This window comes from Zophobas morio, unplaced genomic scaffold (assembly GCF_036711695.1).
Source record: "Zophobas morio isolate AGI-343-1 ecotype UQ-CSIRO unplaced genomic scaffold, CSIRO_AGI_Zmor_V1 ptg000044l, whole genome shotgun sequence".
Classification (NCBI taxonomy): Eukaryota; Metazoa; Arthropoda; class Insecta; order Coleoptera; family Tenebrionidae; genus Zophobas; species Zophobas morio.
The window spans coordinates 8,525,971-8,550,667 of record NW_026972149.1 but is presented as its reverse complement, the minus strand read 5'-3'; the positions used below and the strand labels follow the sequence as shown (position 1 = coordinate 8,550,667).

At 38.3% G+C, this 24,697-nt stretch overlaps 1 protein-coding gene across 4 annotated transcripts; it reads right to left on the bottom strand.

Moving 5' to 3' along the window:
* Positions 1-77: 77 nt before the first annotated feature.
* On the bottom strand, positions 78-22,864 carry LOC135141621 (filamin-A). 4 transcript variants are annotated; one of them, XM_064072886.1, is made up of 25 exons: positions 22,752-22,864; positions 18,805-19,229; positions 15,005-15,149; positions 14,822-14,951; positions 14,504-14,709; positions 13,858-14,237; positions 12,649-13,801; positions 12,357-12,598; positions 11,732-12,298; positions 11,219-11,560; positions 10,994-11,166; positions 10,504-10,947; positions 10,291-10,458; positions 10,075-10,205; positions 9,889-10,024; positions 5,877-6,036; positions 4,119-5,104; positions 3,964-4,072; positions 3,695-3,859; positions 3,403-3,642; positions 2,013-2,206; positions 1,133-1,358; positions 868-1,083; positions 611-820; positions 78-557 (listed from the first exon to the last, which is right to left on the bottom strand). In XM_064072886.1, the coding sequence occupies exons 2-25, from the start codon at positions 19,184-19,186 to the stop codon at positions 373-375; spliced, it is 7,290 nt and encodes a 2,429-aa protein (XP_063928956.1). In that variant the 5' UTR covers positions 19,187-19,229; positions 22,752-22,864; the 3' UTR covers positions 78-372. The 4 variants fall into 4 exon arrangements, with proteins under 4 accessions (XP_063928956.1, XP_063928951.1, XP_063928955.1 ...); XM_064072881.1 differs by lacking the exon at positions 11,732-12,298 and having other exon boundaries at positions 9,889-10,030; positions 22,752-22,859; XM_064072885.1 differs by lacking the exon at positions 11,732-12,298 and having other exon boundaries at positions 22,752-22,859.
* Between the last annotated feature and the right edge of the window lie 1,833 nt (positions 22,865-24,697).

The following is a 24,697-nucleotide window of genomic DNA, read 5'->3' as shown; positions in this document are numbered from 1 at the left end:
CGTTTACCCACAATGCTTGAATCCGACTAAACATGTTCTGACTGGTTCGGACGTGCAAGAACAATAAAAATCTCATATTTTATGCATAAATTTATTGTAGTAAAATAACATTTAACTGAAAAAGGAAAATACCAATAGTATGATAAAATAACTGTTGCATATATGAAAATTACTAATTATGATTTAAGAATAACTTACTACATATTGATAAAAATTATATCGTATCTTAAAATAATAAGGCACCATGTACTGGTTAGTGGAAAACAAGTTTTAAAAGAAGTCAAGTATTTACAAAAACATTTCAATTTTCCACCGAACCGTTTCAAGAAAAAAGTAATGAAAAAACTTAAAATAAATTTCAAGATTTAAAATCTAAACTTCTACTTTGAATGGAGAACCTGGAATATGATCATCTCCCCACTTGATAATGACGATGTAATCGCCTCTTTCTCGCACTACGTAACTAACGGCGTACTGGTTGCGCCCTTGGTGTTTGATAAAGACTTCCTCACAAGGTCCCTTGGGTCCGTGAACTCCGACGAAAAGAATATTAGTACCTAGAGATATCAAAAAATCACTCTGCTCAAACTCGTGGTCAAAATTTACTAACCGGCATCTTGAGCCGAGACCGTAAACTGATTCTGCTTCCCGAGATACGCCTTCTTCAGACCTTGACCTTTAGATGTAACCTTCGTGGCGTTACTCTTGAAGTGCGGCAGCACTGGTTTGTTGGAATTCGCGCCCTTTCCTACTTTCGCTGTTGTTTCCACCACAACCGAAGACGATTCTTGACCACCGATGTCGGCAACCTTCGCATCACCTGATTTTTGCGTTAGTGGTACACCCCATGTCATTTACCTCACTCACCTTTGCTTTGCGCTTTGAACGGTGACCCTACTATGTGGTTATTGTTGTATTTAATACTGACGTAGTAGTCACCGGGGGCCAGCGGCGTGTACCTTACTTTGTACCCTTCTTCAACTTCCGTACAATCCATTGACACTTTGCTCGGACCGTCGATGTTGACAGCTAAAGTACCAGCTCCAGCGTTGACAGTGTCGATGATAAAGTCGGTCTTGACCCCTTAAATACCCCGTTTCAGACTACACTGGAGAAGACAAGGAAAGCGTACCTGTTTTGACATCACCGAGACCTGCTCCAGCAGCGTGTACGGCAGCGGGATCTGCTGTATCTTTGCCCACTTTGACGCTAAATGGAGATCCAGGGATGTGCACTCCATTGAATTTCGCATGGATTTTATGAATGCCATTCTCGCGAGGCATGAAGCGGACGGAATATTCTTCCATGTCGATGATCTGGACGAAGCAGTCATCCTCGTTGCCAGAGGGACCGATGATCTTAAATGCAAAATGACAGTCGTGGTGATTAGGGCAAAAATTCGGGTTTGAAGGGTAACCGGCAGGAAATAAAGCAACTGTGAACTGTCTTAATACACATTGATCAAACTGCTGTTGCGGTCCGAGAAGTTCGGATTTGCGTCTAATGGGTAGGACACAGTATCAGACAGATCATGGAGTCACATATTTCTGCTAAAATCATCAAACCAGAAAAGATATATTTTCTGGGCAAAAGTCTCTGCACAAGTTATACTTATTTCCCGCCAATTTTCAAACGGGTTTGGTAATAAAACCGCCCTAGAATTTAGAATTTTATACAGACTTGTTTGTTTACGTTAGTTGGCGTTTTCCTCAATGATTTTAGCACGCCGAAACAAACACATGTATTTTTAGTTTGTTGAGAACCATGCGGTTGTTTAGCGCCTCTAAACGTCAAACTGTCAATTACGTACTACCAACTGTCAAAACAAGCCGAGTTTTTTTTATACATAAATAAGAAAAACAGAGTGATGTTTTGGTCGTTGGACGCGAGTTTTAGACTTTTGTTTATATTTAAGCAAAGTTTGTTGAATTTGGCATGAAGTATGTTGGTAGTTGGTAATGAAAAATCGCGACATGCTTTTGTTTTTTGCTGCATAGGTAAATAATAGTTACCTTGGCGTCGAGATTGCCCTTGGCACCGTTTCTGCGAACGATGAATTGAGAGGGTTTGTCAGCCTGGATGTACCCCTCTGGGAATTGAGCCACTTCGAGTAAGTGGGCGTCGCCTACGGCCGGTGAAATGTAAACCTTGAAGGGTGAGTCCGGCACGTGTTCGTCGTTGAACTTCAATCCGATACGGTATTCACCTGTCATACAAAACCAATGTTACCAATTCACTAACAAACAAAACTGGATTTTTAGAACCTTCATTTTCGACAGGTGAGGGTGGGTTCAAATTTATCTCGTGGCACACTTTATACATTTTTTATTGTCACAACAATAAAAGAAACATTGACTCGTCGATGGGAACAAGCATATATTGGCTGACTACTTTAGTCATATGAAAAATATCTTACTAACTATTAAATATATGATTCAATCTTCTATATTTAACTTTTAAAACTACCTTGAAGTTATTTTTTTGTCACAGCATAACACACTTTGAAACATGCCACAAAATTTTAGCTTGGAACGCTGCCAAGTAAAAATAAACTCTGTAAATATATCTATACAAATATCATGCAGGCTTACTACTCCACTATCCCGAAATTTTTACCAAATTTGCACAAAAGACCCCCACTCGAACACAAACCGGCCAACACGTCTGGGATCCCCCTACTCGACAAGTCAAGCGACTAAGCAACTTATGCGCAAAAACGGACGCTTCATTTGTCAACTCCACCCGAAGTGACTTAAGTTATTTAACTGGACATATTTCAAAATAGGAAGTGCCCACAGACTTCATTCACATGATTGTTTGTCACTCTCCAAAAATATACCGCTCCCGCGCGGCCTGCCAAAATCTCGTCCAACCCATTTAAAAACCACGCGCAATATTTAACAACCGTAACGTAAACCAGTCGTTTCCGAACATAACCCGTATGCAACCAGCAATACGCAAAGGGGATTCCCGCCAACACAATTAAGTAGGTTGCATACAGAACGGTGATAATTGTACACTTATCGATATATTGTTTATCGACGTATACCCACTTTTAAAATCTAGTACAAAGTTGCCGATTCCGAGCGTGATTTTTTAACCTCTCACAACGACACGTACATGAAGAGAAATTCCTAAGGCTGTTTATTCATGTCCCGGTATGCGATGACTATTCGTTCCGGGTTATTACGAATGGGGACACAAGTAACCATCATAACTCTTCATCTTGTGCGTTTTCGTCGTTTTTGACGACCCTGTCACAGAAGCGGCAATTCAAGCGAGTATAGATGTTTGTGGCTCGCAAAAATAATACGATAAGCGCTTCCGGCGCCGCCTACGCCTGTGCCTCGTGCCAATTCTGACACGTTTCAAGATTTATGAAACATTCTAGAATAAACTTGCCTGGTTCCGAAACTCGGTATGAAACGTCACAGGATCCATCTTTGCGATCAGTGAAGTTAATTTCGGCTTTACTAGGTCCTTCTACGGAAATGGCAAGTTGACCACTGCCGGCCTCTCTGGTCCATACGTTGAATTCATTGAGTTCGCCTTGTTCGCCTCTTTCCAAACCAGCACCGCCTGCCTTTACCAAATGAGCGCCGTGATCACGGTACGGGCCGACGGTGAATTGGAATGGAGAACCTTTAAAGGAAGAGGTTAGGGATTGGCGTCTGCGGTACCGACGATGAGTTACCGGGGATGTGGATGTCCTTGTATCTAACGGAAACGGTGTGCACGCCCAACTCTTTCGGGACGAAGTGGACGGCGTAGAGACCATCTTGAACCTCATTAATGACAGCGTCTTCGGTTACGCCACCAGGGGATGTAACGGTAGCGCTAAGATCGAACGATGTAATTCCTAAAGGGGAGAAGGTTAAAACCCGTCGGGAAAAAAGGTGTCAAATCTGGTCCCCGTTATGTAATATCCAGATTTTAACACAAATGCGATTGATTCAGACTTACCGGGCATCTTGAATGTTAGTTTGCACTGACTACCGACTTCGGTGATCGGAACGGCTTCGCGTTGTCTTTGGATCTTTTCTCTTTGCCTGTTAGTACCTTCTCCGGTAACCTAAAACGAGGTTTAGAAACGTGCCACGTTAAAAATTTAGACCTACCTTGACCGTGAACGGAGACCCGTTCACATGATGATCGGCGAATTTCAAATTAACGATGTAGTACCCGGGTTCCGTGGGTTTGTAAGAAATGTTCAACGTACCATCAGTATTGTCGTTACATTGTATTTCGGCTTTACTCGGTCCTTCAATTGAAAGAGAAAGACCGCCAAATCCGGCGTTTCTTGTGTCCACGTTGAAGGTATTCTGCACGTGGGTCTTGCCTTCCTTTAAGGCGTTTCCAGAAACGTTGACCTTACGGGCATCACCGACTTCCCTCTCGCATACGTTAATCTTGAAAGGTGAGTTAGTAATATGGTTCCCTAATTTTTTGACTGAAACGATATGCTCTCCTATTTCTCTAGGGGTGAATGAAATTCCAATATTCCCAGTTGGTAGTCGTTTCAAGAAACACGGCTCTTCCAACCCGCTCGGTGCTTGAATAGACGCGTTCAGCGAACGAATATCGGCGTCAGAAATCTTCCCAGGTAGAGACACCTCGCTACAGGAACCTACCGAAATCTGGTTACGTTTGCGGCCTTCACCCGTGATCTTCGCGTTGAAGGGTGACCCTTTGATGTGCTTGTCGCCAAATCGTACGGAAATCTTGTATTCGCCTGGTGCCGTCGGAAGATAGGAAACGGAAACGGTACCATCCTTGTTGTCATGACAGCTGATTTCTGCCTTGCTTGGTCCTTCAACAGCCATGGAAAGGCCGCCAGCTCCTGCACCTTTCGTGGAAATGGTGAAGTTGCTGGGTTCACCGGACACTCCATGGGTCAAACCCGGACCGTAAGCGGTAACGTAACCCGAACTGATGGAATCGACGTGGATTTTGTACGGGGAACCTTGGACGTGCTCACCGTTGAATTTCACGGCTAGTTCGTGCAGACCCTCTTCGCGCGGGTCATAACGGATGGAAACGGTACCATCGTGGTTATCTTCGATTATGGGCTTGTCGACGTTTCCGCTTGGCATTTTGATCTCGGCTAAAACGATGAAAAATCATCAGAGGGTCGGGATGGAAGTGACCCGAGTCTCGATTTTGTTGCTTTTGCGTGATTAATGCTAGCGGCAGTTTTGGGTTAGGGTTGCGGTGATTACCTAGATGGGTGTAAATCGAAAAGCACGAAAGGAACGTCAGGGGTGTGAAGTCGACTCCGAAACCTCTACCACCGATTGGTATAGAAGGTACTTTTCTGTAGACGACCGGGAATTCCTCGTGGTCGATTTCCGAGTAAGTTACAGTTTTGTAAAACTCGATATAAAGTTTGGAAACTTCCAGCCACGTCGCTTGAGGAACTTTGGGAATATTTAACCACCTGAACATTGCGTTACCGTACTTAGAACATTCTTCGTAGACGATCGGTAATTTTTTTTAAAGACCTAACTCGCGGGTATTTCGGCTGCAACTGCGCCCGGCTTTGATTTTTGAGGTAGGAATTGAATTAACGAGCGTGTAGGACAGCTGAGTGCAAGAAATAAATAAGGTGTTTAATATCTCCTACCTAAAAATATCAAAATATGCTCTCGGGTAAAAATTAGGTTGAGCAGAAGAAGTTGTTAATATTAGATATGTAAGAGAATTCCAACCATTCGAAAAGCGCATCGATTTTTTTCCATTTTTTTGTCTGGATTGCACCCGTTTGCGGATTGACGCATTCCGACAAAATTTACGATTACTAATGGTTTTCGCCTCATCAAGCTCGATCCGAAATAGCACCACTTCAATTAAAACGCATCGATAAACAAAATTCTTACCTGTGACGTGTCCCCCGGTGCTCGGCAAGGGTATGTTGTCAAAATTGAGAGGTCTGAAGGTCTGCTTCGACTGAGAAGTGGTAGTAGAAGTTTTCTTGACAACCGAATCGGTCTGCGAATGACTAACGCTAGTTTTCTCAGATTTGCTAACTTCCTCGGCCTATAAAAGTACAAACAAATGATAAAATAATTAATAGTGACGGGTATCGGTGTGACGCGAGTCACAGCTTAAAACCTCGGCTCGAGATTTATATTTTGGAACGGTGTCATGTGATTCTTTATTTCAAGAGGTGCATGCTGGTGCATTTTGGTGTCATTTCTACAAATTGAAATTTAGAACGGCACTCGTGTGCCAAGACATATCGTTGCTCCGGCTTGCCATTTCCTGCATTTTCTCATAAATTCATCGACTGGCGACCATTTTGGAAGTCAAAGCATCGAACTGATTCACGCGGTTCCTGTCTGAGGTTTACATTTTTTATACAAAGTTTGAAATCGCGCCAGGATTATTCCGCGATTATTACTTTACTTGCAGACACTTTTAAGACCCGTACCGGCGCAAAATTACTTCATGTGTGAGTTCCAAATGCACCCAGGTTGACGGTAACTGTACTTATATTATTGCACAAGTTAAAACATGTTACTAAAAAAGTTGTATTCGTTATAAATAAAACACCTAATAGATTTGCCGCCTTCTCAAAAAATATGAATCATAAAAATATTGAAGAAATTTTTATGCCAAAGGTTATTTGTCAATTTATAGATTGTAGTAAGCATCGTAGTAAAGGTAAGCGGCAAATTTAGAAAAATCCGAATTCAAATTCCAGTGGTAGCTGGATATTATATTTATTTATGGAATCCCAATAGTAAGAGTGTGATTCTTGGGACGTCGGAATCTCCTCACCTACAACTACAACGTGCGACTTTATTTAAACGTAACGTTGAAAATTTTAACAGAATTAGTGGCGCCATAACCTCGTTTAAGTGTGTTTTTTTTTTAATAGAAATGTTTTAATATAAACAAAATAAAAATTAATATGTCATAAAATCATCGAAGAGTTTTTGTCGCTTTGAGCTAAGATTTTGATTGCCAATAAAACAAAAATAATTTTTCGGCTCCTCCACTTCTCTTTGTAATACGTATTGTAGTATTTTGATAATAAGCGAATTGTTAGCGGTAAGTGACCGTAAAAGTGTAATTGTCAGTCCAATTCGTTTCAAGATTGCCAACTGTGCACCTATAAATAATTTTGCAGATAATTATCTCCACTTTCAAGTTTTAGTAACTCGATCTAAAAACTGCATAGTTTAGAATGGATATTATTAGTAGTATAATATCCAAACACAAACACGGGACGTAATTAAATCCAGATTTCAAAACCTATTAACTTGAAAATAGACGCTTATTTTAGGCTTTGCGACATTTGGTTATTTGAAATATAACAAACTCGGAAAATATCGCTCGAAGCGAAATGTGAATGAGTAACGAGGTTACTTTAATGGCTTCTGACATGTCAATTACTGTTTTGTTAGATTGGCACGCGTGTTTTTGAAAAATGGGCGTACGTAATGATTCAAAACTAGCATAATTGATTTCAGCCATCAGTCAAGCTTTCCTTTGTGAATTATTTCTTGGAGAGGTGTGGACGTTGTTGTAACATTATGTAAAACACGCAAAATTAAAGAGCTCAATATTGTAGGTGCGTTTAGATTAAGAAAATTTCGAGTGCTATTTATTAGGGTTCCACCTGTCGCCTATTTCTCAGTTTGGATTGTCGTCGTACTATTTTGGCGGCACGTTAGAAATTTTTGTTTTGTTGGCTCCTCTTACATTCGATTTTTTTCTACAAAATCTAATTAATTGTCTTGAACTAATTAAACTGTTTATACAATGAAAATCATAGTGAAAGATTTTATGGGAGTTTGTGCCGATTAATCGCTAGATTTGTCACTGTCTAGTTAACTTTTATTTAGTAATTTTTTTCGAGATAGGTTTTTTTTGTTTGGCCGATGGCGATTTTGGAAGAATACTTTCCTCGACTTTGTGATATATTAAGCGATTTACTTTATGTAAGGCTTATTATATAAACATTGTCTTTGTTTCGTAAATTGGACCAAAAAAATTCCTCTCTGACAATTTACTTGGCGTTTTACTACAAATTAACGTTCAAACAAAAGTAAACATCGAATAATTTTAGTTTTCCTACTTTCGCAAACAACAATGCAACTATTCGAGCAATGCCAAGACATAAAATAAGCGTTTTGTGCGAGCCAAATTTAAACAAAAAAATGAAAATTACAAAAAAGTGCAATACAATTTCAATTTTACGGGTCAATGAATTGCGACTTTTCTGTTGGCAACTATCTGAAAAAAATACAAAAATCATTTATTACTCCCCGCTGACACACAGACAAATCACTACATGGGAAAACGACAAAGTATTTTTGATTATCCTTAATACTTTCCCTTATTTTTTTGTTCAATTAGGTATAAATAGCGTGTCTATATTTAAAATGAGCGATTACAAATCCAAATAAACCTAACCGCTGGAAGAAACCCGAAGTATTAACTATTTATAAATTATGTCGAAAAAGGGCGTAATTGGTGCGAGAAACTTATTAAAATGAAAATTATAAATCATTTTAGCTTCCCGGGCATTTAAATTAAAAATAAAACGTAGCACGAGGTAGTCGCTTTGTACTTCCAATTGTCTAATTGTAACTTACTGTCGGCTCACTTAAATTAATTTCAAAGAAAATCATTAAAAACAAAAAGGAGTTAAGTTAAATATGTTTAAGTAAACTTAAGCAAAGGTAAGATTAAAAAAAAAACACAAGCCATACCTCTGTCAGCAACCACGGTACAAATGCGTTCACAAGACTGAAGACAATTAAATTACATGCATATAGAAATTTAAAATCTGGGTGTTCTCTCAAGAGATCGGCTATTTTCGATTGTTTCCGCCAATATAAATTTAATCAAAAATTGGTAATCTGAGACAATGGCTGACAGTTTTTTTAATAGAAGCATTTCAAAAGCATGTAGCCCGGCAGTTAAACAAATTCCGTTACAAATATGTGTACAATTAAATAAATCATGTCCATTGTCATAAAATGTAAAATAAATCTATTTTCTAGGAATAAAGTAGGGGGTGGAGCGATGCTCTCGTCGCGCGATGGTGGGGGGAATTATGACGACAGAATTGTCTACACTAAGATATGCCACCGGCCAAAAATTCGAGATATTTCAGATGATAAGCTATAATAAAAGTTCACGGCATCAAAAACAATCTCCGGATTCGATAATAAGCTCAAAAATTGGCAACCGGGCTAACACGCCCCAAACGTATACGATTTCAAAGCAATTTTTTGCAGCAATATGTACCTAATTATAATTTGTCTATAAAAACCGCCCATCTGACTCACTTACAACCTTTGGAGACAAATCGACCATTAATTAAAATAAAATTGGCGCCTTTTTTATTTTTGATCCGTTTGAAGCATGAATAGGGTCACGTAGGAAAGATATTATTCCTCTCCTTAAAATAATTTAGTCAAAAACTTGTTTATTTACGATATTGGTGTGTCAAATCCAGTTTATAAAAAGACACCCGTAGATCGTTGCAGCCGGATATTTTCGTTCAACCCGTTGTGTATAATAAAATTGTTTCTGAATACAAAGCGAACAATACTAAAACTTTGTTGCGAACGACGGCGCAAACTTTTTTCGGCCTTGAAACAATTCCTGAGAAAATTCAAGTCGCGATCGGTAGAGAATCGATGATTTCGTAGTGACTTAAGTCGCATGTGTTTATAAATTTTTGATAGTCTTCTTCCCATGTGTGGTCCAAAAATAAATTTGTATTTTTAAAGAAGTGTCAAACTAAAACTTGTGCGATTAACGCGCTCTCTTAAATGCTTCACCGTTCTATTAATATATCCAAAAACATTTTCCCGAATCATATAAAAATTCACTTGTGAATAAATATTTAAGTAAACGTCAATCACTCACCGTGAATGTGTAGAATCCACCCGGAATCGGTTGTCCGCCGAATTTGATGTTGATAGTGTAATCGTCAGCATCCTTCACGGTGTAATAAATATTTACGGTCCCGTCTCCGTTATCCACAATGTTAATATCCAAATCACTGCAACTACGATTTGTAATGCTACTTTTAAGAGGCCACTGTTTGCTTACCTTCCACTAGTCGAACGAATCCTGCAGGTGACAGCGCCCGTTCCTGCATTTTCGGTGTTCACGGTAATACAATACGACTCGCCGCTGGACAAAGTTTTCTCCAAACCCTCGGTAATTTTACACTTCTCTGCCTATATTCAAACAAAACACACACTCAAAACAGAGTTCGCACCACAACAATGTAGCGAGCGAAGTGAGCTTGCCTTCCAGACTTACATTTCCAATGGCATAAGCTTGAACAGGTATAGGCGTCTTCGTAACCTCTTTGCCTCCATATTTAACATCAATCTTGTATCTACCGCAATCATCGGGCACGTAGGTCGCGCTGTATGTGCCGTCCCCATTATCAGTAACTTTGACAGGTCGGAGATTCCCATCGGGACCCTAAAACACGCCGTCATTTCCGGCTTTCGTTTCTACCTTACTTACCAAAATTTGCACGTCTAGATCGCCGTAGCCCGCATCCTTGGTGTCGATTTTAATGGTAGTAGGAATGGATGCAGGCACACCATTCTCATCTATAGAAGGTCCACTCAATTTGACCCTTTCGGGTTCCACCTTTGGCCTGACCTTAATCGGGAATGGACTATTGGGAATATCTTTCCCGTCGTAAGTAATCTGGGCCTTAAGATTCGCCCCTTCATTTGGCGGGACATAAGACACTTCAAAGGTTCCATCACCGTTATTTTTAACATCCGGTCTTCTCGAAAGTGGTTTTTGGTCAGAGGTGATGTTAACAGCCACTTTGGCCATGCCTACTTTCGACGCGTCTATCGTAAACTTCGTAGGAATACCAGATCTACAATTCGAGGCTTCTAGACCTGGACCGTACGCCCGAACCAACTTTTCGTCAATGTCAGGCACGACTTGAACCTACAACTACTAGTTAATCAAGTTCTATACCTACTCGGGTACGTACCTTGAAGGGTGACCCCGAAATGTGTTGATCCGCGAACTTAATAGCAACGTCGTACTCTCCAGGTTCCGTCGGGATGTACTCCACGGAACACGAACCGTCTCTATTATCTTTGCAAGTCATTTTAGCCTCGGATGGACCTTCGATCGCAAGGGAAAGTCCGCCGGTTCCGGCACCTACAAGAATCGAAAAAAGTCGAGGTGTTTGTTTGACCGTCTGAAAACGTACCTTTCGTTTCGACAGTGAAAACGTTAGATTTGTTTAAGTACCCTTGCTCTAATCCCGGACCGGATGCTACACATTTTTTAGCATCGCAGCCTCTTCGTACGTTAACAATGAAGGGTGATCCGGGGACGGGAACATTATCGTAGAAGATATCAATAGTGTGTCTGCCTTCTTCAAAAGGCGTATAGCTAACTTTGTAAGTACCGTCTAACAAAGGGGTGACTAAGTTTTCGGTTTGAGCCCCGGAGGGGTTGGTGATTGTGCAAGTAACTTTGCCGTCGTCGGCAGTTTTGGGGATACCTCTAGTATCGACTAAGAAATCGGTGGGTGACTCGACGAAGACACCTGAAAGAAAATAGGTTGAATCTTATGCTTCAATCCACTTGTACGAGTAAGCATGCAATACAATCAAACGAATTATTGCTGTTAAAAAAACACAGAAAAATATATAGCGGGCAAGTTATTGGATCAGTGGATATTGCTACGGTGTTTGCATTCCAACGCACACCAGTTTACCATGTAACTGTATTCCACTTCCAGACACTTTAATTTTGTTCATATCGACCTCAGGGACAATAATTGCTTGAAACGGACTACCGGGGATGTGTTCGTCGTTAAACGTGATGTTAATTCCATAATCACCTATTTCGGTAGGTAAATAGGCAACGGAACACGTTCCGTCGCCATTATCTCGACAGTTAATAGCCGCTTCGCAAGGTCCTTCAACTGTAACACCTAACCCACCTTGACCTGCCCCTCTAGTATCTATCATAAATTCAGCAGGTCTGTTTACTATTCCTCTATGTAAACCAGGACCTGACGCTTTCACTTTCAAGGGGTCACTTCCAGTCAGACACGTCAGTCTGAAAGGTCTGTGCGAAATAGGTTCACCACCGAACGAAATCCCTAATAAATATTCACCCAACTGAGTTGGAGTGAAGTTTACTAAGTAACCCTCATGGGTGGGGATAACGTGAGCTTTGACTTTACTTCCAGACGGACTAGTTATCGAAATGGCAAATTCCGCTTTACCTGCGTCTTGTGTGATAACACGGAACTGTTGTAAACTATTCACGGGGGCCGCTACATCCATTAAATGATTATACAGAGGAAGAAAAGATAACAAAAAGAAATTACTTACTTGGTTCCAATCCATCAACCTTAATCTTGGACACATCGACGTTGGGATGCACTTTAAACTTCAAAGGGGTACTCGGAACCCTCATACCACCATAATGAAGAGTTACGGTATGAGTTCCTGACAAATGCGTTTCGTAATCTACAGTATACGTCCTATCACCATTATCGGTTAATTTAACTGGGATCTCCTGTCGGGTCTCCTCGTTCACTAAGTGGACGTCCAAATCAGCTTCACCGGCATCTCTGTCAAAGTTAAAATTATCACACGAATCAAAAAAAGCACGCTAAATTACCTTGCATCTATATTAAAATGAGTAGGCGTGTTTGCTTTAACACCGTCTTGTACTCCCGGTCCAAAGCAGTGAACTTTTGAAGCATCAAGAGGTTCCCCGACGTAAACCCTGAAAGGAGAGTTCTTCGCAGAGACGCCACCATAATTGACTTGAACAGTATGCCGATTTCCTCCATGTGGAACGTAAACTGCTTCAACCGTTCCGTCTGGTCTTTGAGTCAACTTAACATCAACAGATTTGCAATTAACATCTGTTACTCGTACGTCAAGAGGCGCAGATCCGGCCTTCCTAGCATCTATTGTAAATTTAGCAGGGACGTCTTTCTGGACTCCAGATGGTTCAATTCCCGGTCCATAAATTTCAACCTTCTCGGGGTAGTAGTCCGTGTTGGGTAAAATTTGAGCAATGTGAGGGCTTTTCGGAATGTCTTCGGTGTCACATAGTATGTGTACGGCGTATTCTCCCGGAGCCGTGGGGTAGTACCTAACGTCAGCAGATCCGTCTCCGTTATCATGGCATTCAATCTTAGCTTGCGAAGGCCCTTGGATACTAAATCCTAAGGCTCCGGTTTCTCCATTCGTTTCTACAGTGAACAAGGCCGGGTACCCGACGACGCCTCCATTTAATCCTGGTCCGTAAGCCCGAATGAGCGTTTCTTTGTACGGACCTACGTTGACTTCAAACGGCGACTTGTATATCTCCTGTCCGGCGAACGTCACCATGACCCTGTATCTTCCTTCTTTCATCGGATGGTACACGGCGTTGTAGGTGGTACCATCGATTTTAGTGATCTTGCAGGGTTCTTTAATCCCTCCGGGACCAATAATTTGAACATCAGGAACCCCTTCACCCGCTCCTTCCGTGTATATTCTGAAATCGGCGTCATCTTTCACTCTAACCCCAGCAGGTTGCAGCCCTCGCCCACTAGCTCTGACTTTCTTCGCGTCAGAAACAGGAGACACTCGAACACCGAACGGACTTTTTGGAATGGGTTGCCCAGCAAAGAAAATGTTAACGGAATGTAGACCGATGATCGGCGATAGGTATTCGCACCTCCAGACGTCGGGAGTTGTTTGGCGCACGCTAACGGGAACGGAATTTTTGTTTCCGGATGGATCTAGAATGATGACCTCAGGAACACCTTTGCCCGCATCTACAATCAATGAAAACGCTCATTAATATGAAATTAGCGAGTGCAGCGCGACTCACTTTTGGTCGAAATGTCGAAATACGTCGGTCTGTTGACGCAAACCGCGTCTGGTTGAAGCCCGGGCCCTGAGGCGGTCACTTTCGTTGGATCTCCAGCATGACCTTCGACTTTTACGTTGTAGGGACTCTTCGGGACCTCGCGACCGGCGAATCTAACGGAGACTTTGTGACTCCCTTCCAACTGGGGCGTGTACGCGACCGAGTACGTTAGGTTTCTGTCGTTGTTAAAGCGTACTTCAACCGGTTCTCGCTGTCCTTTCGGGTTTTCTACGATAACGTCAACTTGGCCTTTACCAGCGGAGAAGGTTTCAACGGTGAAGTTAGCCGGAGCTCCGACAACAGGCCCCGTGGGTTCAATTCCAGGACCGTAAACTCTTACTCTGGAAAAAATCAAACCGTTAGTGTCTACTTTACGAAAATTGGACACAAACAAACACCGATCACACTTATTAATTTGAAATTGTTAGGTTTCTATTCTGGAAGAAGAAAACCAATCGTGGGGATTAATGCGTTAATGATCTTTGACTTCCAAACTTACCGAGGAGGGGGGAGTCTAAATTCAAAACAGAGAAAATCAATTAATAATGTGGTACAAGATTCGAGCGGCGGTTCCATTGCTAACCTATTAATGTAGATGTGTACTTACTTGTTTGGGCTAGTTCTTGGTCGCAGAGGGGCTCCGGTTTTTAGTTTTGCGTTAGGGAATTGCGATAGGTAGGTCATCATGGATTGTTCGTCGACATTAGGGTTAACTATTTCTTCAGGTTTGATCAACTGTGGGACGTTCAACCAGTCGTCTGCAAGTCCCATTGCTTCGGAAGCATTTTCGACAGAATCTTTCGGGTCCCAATCCTGTTACAACGTGATTATCAATGATTTGGGGTGTAATTATGTCGGGAATTGGGCACGAAATTTCGGGGACCCAATTCCCGTGGGTTTATTTGTGTATGAAGGGGGTAATTACCGGCCAGTCGGGGCAAAGACCTGGTGCTACGGCATCAACTAAGGCTCCTACAGCTTTACCATCGTTCCAGTCTGTGGTGAAATTATGTATTGGCAAGTCTGGCAATTTCGATTGTATCCAGTTCATCAGCCTAGGGTGTTATTACTTAAGTCATTATATATACTAATTTGTTTAATGGGGTACCTCTGCTTCGGTGTGGGTTCTGATCCGCTGTTGTTCAAATCGTCTTCGCCCTCCCACATGGGCAGCGATATAGAGTAATGCAGAATTAAAGTCCATATTAAACCTAATATTAATTTTAATTTACAATCTACAATGTGACTTGAATCTGGAACAATAAGAGGTTTTCGTTACTATTGGCTAAAACCAGAATTGTGAGATAATTTTAGCGGTAAATGATTGCGGAGTAGAAAGTCGTTAAGTGCATTCAGGCCGCAGGTGATAGATATGTATTGGCGAGTTGTGTATAAATCTCGCGAGAACTAGAAAAAGGAGCCATCTGTTGTGAGAAAAAATGCGTAAAATGCATGGGATTTTAGCCTATTTAAGGTGTATAGAGAAATGTAGAACGGTGTAACTGGGTCTGCCTAGACGGCCAAGGAGAACAATTGTGTAGAAGAGAGATCGCAATCATTTCCATATATGAAAGAGCGTTTACACAGCAGACGACTGGCCAGGTTGGATTGGATTCAAAGAAGTCTTACGTAATACCGACTCAATGTCGCTTTAATAGAATCCTTATCAGCACAAATTTAGACAGCAAAGTTCAATTAATCTGACCCACAAATCCCTTCGATTTATTTTTACCGAAGTTTTTATTTTTGAAAATAAACCGTGTTGAACGAAAAAGTATAAACGAGATGAGATAAAGTATTACAAGGTCGATGGCGTCAGCTTCCAAATAAAAATATTGTAATATAAGGTGTTATGTACAACGGTCGATGAAAGTTTAATGCATTTTCAAATTTAACTCAGTTCTAAGACACGAATCGCCTCCACTAATATGGTTTAAACCGAGCGTGATGTCACTGTTATTTATATACACTTATAGAAATTGTTCAAGATACACATCAACTTTCCTGGAATTTTGAAGGAAATGTTTTAGTCATCTATGATGTCAACGTTACACCTATATTTTTCCAGAAAAAGAAATAAATTCTTTGCGGTACGACCAGTGCGGTTATCGAAAAAGGAAAACGATAACGCTATAAATTACAACTTCCTCTTGCAACTCTTGAAAGCATGGCGAAATTGCAATCAATTATTAAGAGGTTGCTCCACACGAGAGATGTACTTATTATTAAAACAAGTGTCAGAATTGTAAGATTCTAAAAATGGTAGTACTATTACGTAAAAGTACCAATTAAAGTAATTTTTATATCTTGTTACTAAAATAGTAAGCCATAAATAAATCGCCTAAGATCCGCGTGTATTTGAAACGTTTCCTGCTGTTTCAGAGTTGATCCTTACACAATATTAGCAATTAACCAAGGTTGTAACTATGACTCAAAAAATAACGACCCCAATTATAGCTGAAAATAAATGAATCAAAGTTGACTGATATTTTTAGACTTCGTATCAGTCTGCACATTTAATAAAAAAAAACATTTTCGTTCTGTTATCTATATTTTCTCTGTAACACTTCACCACAGTTATTGAGTATTATATGTTAAATATAGTGCTATCTGAGTAATCTGAGAAATGCGAAAAATCTAAGTTAATCAAAACACTCGAAACGGATTACCTACCAATCAAGACAAAAAAAAAATACACGGCTTAAGAATACTCATAATAAAGTTTTTTGGTCAAGCTTAATCGACTTATTTTCTTAACAAGTAAGTGATTTAATCTCCTCTTTTTAATTCAGAAATTCAAATCGTCGCATATAACATTATAAAATAATTTGTTTTTGAAAAAAGAGCAATTATGTTTCTTAAGATAAGACTTAAGTACATATTACAAAACATTACACAGCTAATTCGCAAACTGACTACATCCACACAAGCAATACAAAATAATAAGTAATTTACAATTAATGCATCAGCTTGTTTCAATGTCAAAGATTCATTAGTCGACTGGAAAACAATTTTTTTTTTCTGGAAACAGTACACAGTTTCAAATAAACTAGTAAAACGGCTTAAGTGACATGTTTCAGATGCTTCTTGGTCAATTAGACGAATTAACACTCATTTTCAATTAGAGCTGATTACGAGAAAGTGAAACTGTTTTTATTTTCGCTTATCTCTGGAGTCTTATAACTATTATGGGTAGCGAATTTTGATTCGAACTTTCTCTTGAATAATTGTACAGTTACATGTAAGTTGATTATATTACGATTGTTCATGTTAACCTTGAGAATAATAAAATATATGTTATAGGGGGACAAAATAAAATCTCTGTAATCATCAATGCGTGGGTACGGGTACTATCACGTCTAGAATTTCTAGTGTGTAGTTTTCTTGTTAATACATAGTCATAAAGTTTTATTATTGACAAAATACATTTACATGTTTGCTTCCCAAAAGTTTGATACGAATAATCGATTTAGTACTTCCATATGATTATCAGTGTAACCATCTGTTTACTAATAAACAAACCGTACAGAGGGATAAACTGTCATTCAGAATCATTTCTCTAAACAAATAATTACCTAGAACAAACAAAATGGGAAAACCGACGTGATCATTCCCAGAAAGTAAACAATGGGTGTATTCGTAAGATAGTCCACCCAGTATTTATCTAACCGAATCAGAACGAAAATCACCAAATTCTTATCACCGTTGAAAAACTGCCGTGATTTGACTTGTAGGATGCAACAAATTATTTCGACAATAAAAACTCTGCCACGAAATTCAAGGTCATCTACAAAAGCCGATCGGATTATTGCATTTTTTAGGCAGCCTAATTAAAAATGACGTCACTCGGGTACATTTATCATTATGTAACATTGAGGCACCTGAATTCTCACAAAATTACATACATTTATTTGTCATCGGTTTGGTTGAAGAACTGCGGTTTTGTAAATGATTTTAAAGCGTGAAGGTCTCGATTTTTTGCATATGGTGATTTGAAAATATGTCATAGGAAGAGCGTAAACATCAGGTGTTGGAGGAAGTCTATTTGTTGTCTAGACAAGTCGTTTGCCGCTTCTTACAGATATTGCATGGGTCAGGTTAACCGAGCAAAACGCGATAGTAATTTTTATCTGGTATAGTTTTACAAAATGGGATGCTGATAAGCGTAAGAACAATAAATAATTTTTATCTACATCATTAAAATCGAATAGAATGCACGTAAATTGTTGTTGTTCAACGTTGGGAAGTTCTGGCGTGCATTTGACCCTCGTTGATAAAATTCACATTCTCACATGAAGACTACAATGCATTCTTTCAGCGCACAGGAAAAAGTCGATCCGATAGAAATTGGTTTAGGTGGAAACGGGTTTAGAAATTGTCGTTTTTTAGCCTTGAACGTCCATTATTGTTTAGAATGCTAGAAAAATGTTTGACTCTCAATAACCGATTTGTTTTATTTATAAACATGACACTTTTATCGACAGCAGTTTCTGAAGTGCGAAATCGACAGAACAAACTGTGGGCTCATCAAATGCCACTTTTTCCTCTTTACCGTTGAAACTAGCCTTTCCGGTAAGCGTTTATAATGATGTTAACGCTATTTTTAGTAGATTACGACAAAATTCAGCAAATAAACACCTTAGTGCACACCGATAACAGTGTGCAAATATCCGATTAGTAGAAAATTTCGTTGACGAGCCCGACACTTTTGGCGGGAAACCCTCATGCCCGATTTTCAAATATCCGGTTTTCGATAATGGGCTTCCTGTTGGGGTTTCGAGCGGAAAAAATTTGGCGAGCGCACGGCGGCAAAAGCAAAAAGGCGAAAAGAATGGTATGTGGTCTGGAGGGTCGCAGGAATTCGAGAAAAAGCACCGAGCGAGAGCAGAGCAGGGCCGATCCACTCACCGATATTAACAATTCTAATTCCCTCGTCGTCTTGCAGGAATTTGAGGGCCACCGAGACGTTTTCTAGTTTTTGCGAACGGAACGAGGGCTTCTTGTTGTGTTTGGGCAGACGTTTCCCTGCTAGGACTTCGATCAGGGTGATTAGTCTTAATCCATCACTAAGGTCAGTCTCCAAGTTTGCGATGTGCTTTTCCACAGTCTTCAGATGCTCGTTGGCCCATCTCGTAAAGGTGTTTTGCTGGATTTTTTTCCACTGTGCGTCCTCAGCCAACTCGCGCTCGGTCGTCACCATTTCGTCCTCGTCATTAAACTCACAATAGTCTACATCGCGCTGTATGCAAGCCTCGACCGGTTCGAAGCTCTGGTAGGGACACTGAGCCATGCCTACTCGTTGGTCAATTTCGATCAATTCACCTATGACCCCTCTGAAACACAGACGAGATACAGCTACGGCACAAGAAACGCTACTCCTGCGGATAGCAGGATCGCTACGCCCCTATTTCCAACGATTTTTGCAAAAATTTTTATTTTTAACGATCTTTTTCTCGCAATATATACTCCGATAATCTTTTTCTACTCTATTTTCACACCTTTTTTCGCCTTAAATACTGACTGCATTCTACAAATGATTCATAATAATAATAATAATAAGACATATTTGTGACAAATACATCTACAGATATTTACACAAAGTCTTTCGCTAATAATAATTATTACTATTATAATTATTACTTTGAGGATCCATGTTTTAAAACGTCCTTATTTTTCTCTCCAATTATGTGTTATAAAAGCTAAATCTGGCATTAAAATGTACAAAAGAATTAGAAACAGCAAACAAAAGAGATAAACAGCTAAATACCGTAATAATTTGATTACTTTACGTCAGATGAAAAATGCCTTATGTAATAAAACCTAGTAAGCACTCAAATCAAATCAAGTTAAAATCAGAAAAGTTTCGACTAATTCTCTTGCTTAAAACAAATTGATCTAGTGAAAAGTTCAATTTGTTTTAATTATTTGACTTGTTATCACTAATTTATTATTATTATCAACTGTTATGTACGTAAATTATACCTAGTAATACTGACATACATAATATTGCTTTTGTCAAATTATTTCTTGTAGTATTCCTGTGTAATTTGTGTACAATTCAACCAATGGGGAACGAATCTTCTGTGTCCTATGAGATGAATGTTACACACAAAGATTTTACAGTTAATAAGCGAAATTTGTTGTGTTGGTGGTTTTTATGATTGTTTATGTACGTAACTTAAAAACTTAATATTGAAAATTGTAACTACTGTCGCATTAACGTAACGCAAAATGTTTATATCTAGAACCCTAAAATTTTAAACCCCTAATTTCAAAGTGACGGTAAAGGGACAATTACAATACTTCGTTATCTGCAGGACCGGTTTGGAAACCAATAAAGTGTAGAGATCTTTTACTAGTAGAACATTTACATTCTTGTTAACCGCCGATAAGTTTACGTCTATCCAGTCCAAATATTTCTTTCAATAGACTTGATAATTTTTTACTTTGCAGGTACATTCTGTCACGGAAATTTTCAACAGCATAGAACTATGGAGTTTGCGAAAATGTGAATCGCCAAAAAGAAGTACGTCCAGCATTTGTCGTAAAAATATATTGTCGTTTTGTGAACAATACCGTGATTTATATCGTTTGTTAGTCATTTCTGTACAATTACTGAGATGATTTCATACCTAAAGATAATTTGATGAAGTCAAATACATTATAGTGTTATGAATTTTTGTCTCTTGCTATTGGCAATTTGGAAAATAAAAAAAATAATATTTTATGATGTTTAATAATATAAAAGATTTAAAAAGTTGTGAATAAATAAAACGATTCTGTTTTAAGCAAAAACCTTTTATTTAGTACCAAATTAATACCTGACGTTTCACATTAAGAAGTATTACAGATACGCCATATTGATTATACAAACATTTAAATATGACAAAGTAAATAATATCACAAAAATTAACATGGGTATATCAGACTGACATTTATAATTGCATCCTATAATATTTAGAAGAAAATATAACAATTTATTCAGTTTTTCAAATAATGTTTTAGTGCATACACATATAGTTTTAACATGACGTCACAATAATTTTGGAAAAATGCTTAATTTGCTTTTATTTGACATAACCAGCCACGAATTTAAATTTGGTACCTAATAAACCCAGTGATTCATAAAGTGGGTGAAATAATCGTGGTAATAATAATAAAATCGTGTATTGCTGTTTTCTAATAAAAACACGAAACTATCGTACTATAATTTAAATTGCGAAAGATTTTCCAACGCGTGGATTTTATCTAAAATGCATAAAGTATCAGCTGCATCGATAAGAACATTTTAACGAATTATAGAAAATGTAATCAACGATACGCGCACCAGTAATTTTTATCAGACAGTCACCTTTACCAAGAACTAATCTGCAAAATCGATGCTTGAACTAAATTTTTTATCATTCCCTAGATGACGAATTTTTGAGTAATAATTTCTGTTTTTAAAAGTGTGCCACTATTTTTAACGGTGTAAGTACAATTCATACGAATTTCGATTTGTGTATGCATGTCCTTGAACACAGTACACTTTCTATTCGCCAGTGATGGACTTTCAAAATATGCAGATTAATTTTCAAAGTGTAACTACTGTTTAACGAGTGTTTTTAATCAAAAGGTACGCGAAATAAACGAGCGGAACATCGTGCGCTGACAGCTGGATATAATTTTTCAGAAAAATTATTAAAAGATCTGCCAAATATAAAACTCTATCTCTGGAGATAATGCGGATTTACCCGTGTGTAAGTCGATTCAGGTGTTCAGTAGCAGTCATGCTTGTAAACTTTTGAATCATGTTTGTATCACCTTCTTACTCAGCTGAAATTCGTGTAACTGGAAACGCGGCGATTTCTAAAAAAAAGTAATTTGTCGAACGAAATGAAAAATCTCTTTTGCCCTTGTTAGTTTCTTTGTAAAAGAGATCTTTCGTGTTGATCAAAAGCGTGCATTACCTGACATAATTAAAGACGTCTCCTGTGTATAGTCTATTTATATCGAACTTGTCCTGTATTTGAATGCCATCCAATTATTTTTCTTTATATAAATAAACAAATTATCAAGGGCGTAACGACCACTTACTTGTAAAGAGATCGATAATTGCAATAATTGCGGTGTATGTTGGGTTGCCTATTTATCGGAATTCTTGCATTACAAATTATCACTGTTGGTAAAAGACACAAGTCTCCAGTGCGATTGTTTTGGCGGATGTGGTTGCGGCGTTTCATGTTTTTTAATAATAGACACTAAAGTATATCGCTTTACTTCAATGGAAGTGGCTCTTAATAATGAAAAATGAGCGCTTCATAAAATAATAACGTCTTCGTTTATTAGATTTAATAGAAATGTGTAAATGTTATGAAAGCACAATTAAGCATCTATTATTGTATGATAAACGTTTGCGAATTATAAATAGTACGAAAATGCGTAAGTTTGCAAATAATAGATTTTTCGAAAAAGTTATATTTTTCGTGCGAAAAATTGCAACAAATACGACGAAAAATCTATATTTAAGCTGGATCACGAAAACAAAAACGATTGATTACAATGAGCCCACACATTTGAAAATTTCTAATTAAAAGAGGGGAGAACGAAATGAACTTACTTGATTAATTGGCGCTAATATTTAGAGAATCCTCCTTAAAATCATTGCACTTTTATAACACTTTCGATGTAGTGGAAAGACTGAACACGACTCGAACTAAAGATATGTGTGAAACTAAGAATAGAACTCCGTCCATGAGTTTGGTTGTTTATAGATTGTCTTCAAACTTAACCCCACTTTTTTTCAGTTTCAGCTCCATATTTTGTGCCACATGTCAGATTTTGTTAAATTTATTTGGGTGTGCGACCTTACTTACCTTAGATATCCTATCGCCAGTACTCCGGAGGCTAAAACACCCCGCGCGATTACTCTAGAATGCACCGATAACCACTGTTAAAATTCTCGAGACGTTTTTACTCAAAAACATCAACAACATAATCTTTTATGTTTTTTATTTTTTATTGCCCCATCATTTTTATTATGGACGATCGGAGCATCACTTGGCGGCGCGAAGACCACTTTCAAATAACTTGTGGTGGCTGCTTATTTTCTGTTTTTGCGCCACCGAGGATTGCGTTTTGTAATTAAACTATATTTGTCTATATTGTGAGTAATATGACCTGAAAACTAAGCTTCAGCGCCTTATATGGAAGAAAGCGAAATTTACATTCTATCTTTACTCGTACGTTACTCCGACGAACATATGTTGTTTTTTATTTTTTGAACTGTGGCCACACAAACAACTTTATCGGACGATTTTTCTTTTCTTGTTCGGGTCACCTATCCTTTGTTTTTTATTATTCTGTGCTAGTTTTACATACAGTAATTAGCACAAAAAACGAGAATGCGAACGTGAATTATCACCATTGCGATAAAATTATAGTCAGTAACGAAATAAATGGCAACCGGTTAATTGCTTATCTTTTGTGGTCACTGCTAGCAATTTCGTGAAGGTCATCTTCCTTAAAATTCAAAGGAGAATGATTATGGTCAAAAATGTACAACAATATAGTTAATTTTATCTCGACCAAATATACTTAGGAAATACTAAAAATGTGTTCACAAAAACGCATTATCATTTTTTATTTTATTTATTTATTTTTAAGTATGTACATCTACGTATAAATGCAGTTCTTGAATCGGTAATACTTAATCCTAGTTGCAATTTTAATGTCTAAAAAGTTATAGGTAATTCCAGCACGTCTCAGTGCTGCAATACATTATTGGTACAAAAGTTACGAGCTCCACTAACTATCAACTATCAACAATCTTTTAACATTCTATTGTTCACTTCACAATTCATAAAAAAATGAAATAAAATAACGCTAGTTATCGCTCACCAAGAGGCTGGAAACAGCTTAGAACAAAGGAACTGAGTAATAAGAGCGCAAAAGAGAAATATCAGAATAAACATAATCGCTCGTAATCAACATCGTTGCAGTTTTATTACCTTTTTCACTACGTAAAAAACTCCACCGGAATGAATTCGAAATTTCAATCTTCATAAATCCGCCATTCGCATTTTTCACAGATCGAGTGATAGTGTCCGACTTCCAAAATTACCTTCAAAATTAATGCAATGCAACAAACTGATGACGTCATCTCAAATTACTGCCAAATAAATATTTCTCTAAATAAACCTAACCTTTGCTAACCCATTTTTTCCACAATACCAGAAAAATAAATTTGGACAATCAAATTTGATACTTTTAGATTTTTTTAATAAATGTTAACCCTGCTGTAAAAGTGAATTTATTTTATCGTGTTTTAGTGACGAATAAATAAATTTAGATCTTCTTTTCACAGTCATGACAAACCTATTTTAGTGTAATTTACCTTAAGCCAAATGTAGGATATTTATTAATATACAGAATGTGCCAATGGTATTTTATCGAACTCAACCAAATGTTTTTTACTACCTATACTGCGAGTACGACGAATGAGACAAAGACAAAAAAGAGAAATAGACCAACTTTGCTAAAAATATTACATTTGATATTTTGCAATTATGACAAATGATAGTATATTTAATTAAGACTGTGTGTTGCAAAATGATAATAACAATAATAACAACCACAAAATCTATTCTTTGTGTGATGTGCTGCACACAGCATTTGGTATTTTTATAAAATCTAAAAACGTGCACACTTTCTTGTAATTGAATTCTTTGTGTTACACATGCTTAAACCAGCGATAACTGATCTGGAATCGCGCCAATCCCACCTTTATTTATCTTACTCATAATTTGGCAAACCTTTAAAA

Coding starts and splice junctions, on each gene's coding strand:
- LOC135141621 (XM_064072886.1), bottom strand. CDS start 19,186: ATGGCTCAGTGTCCCTACCAGAGCTTCGAACCGGTCGAGGCTTGCATA. Junction 12,299..12,356: donor GGTTGATGGATTGGAACCAA/GTAAGTAATTTC, acceptor TAATGGATGTAG/CGGCCCCCGTGAATAGTTTA. Junction 4,073..4,118: donor GGTCTCCGTTCACGGTCAAG/GTAGGTCTAAAT, acceptor ACCTCGTTTTAG/GTTACCGGAGAAGGTACTAA.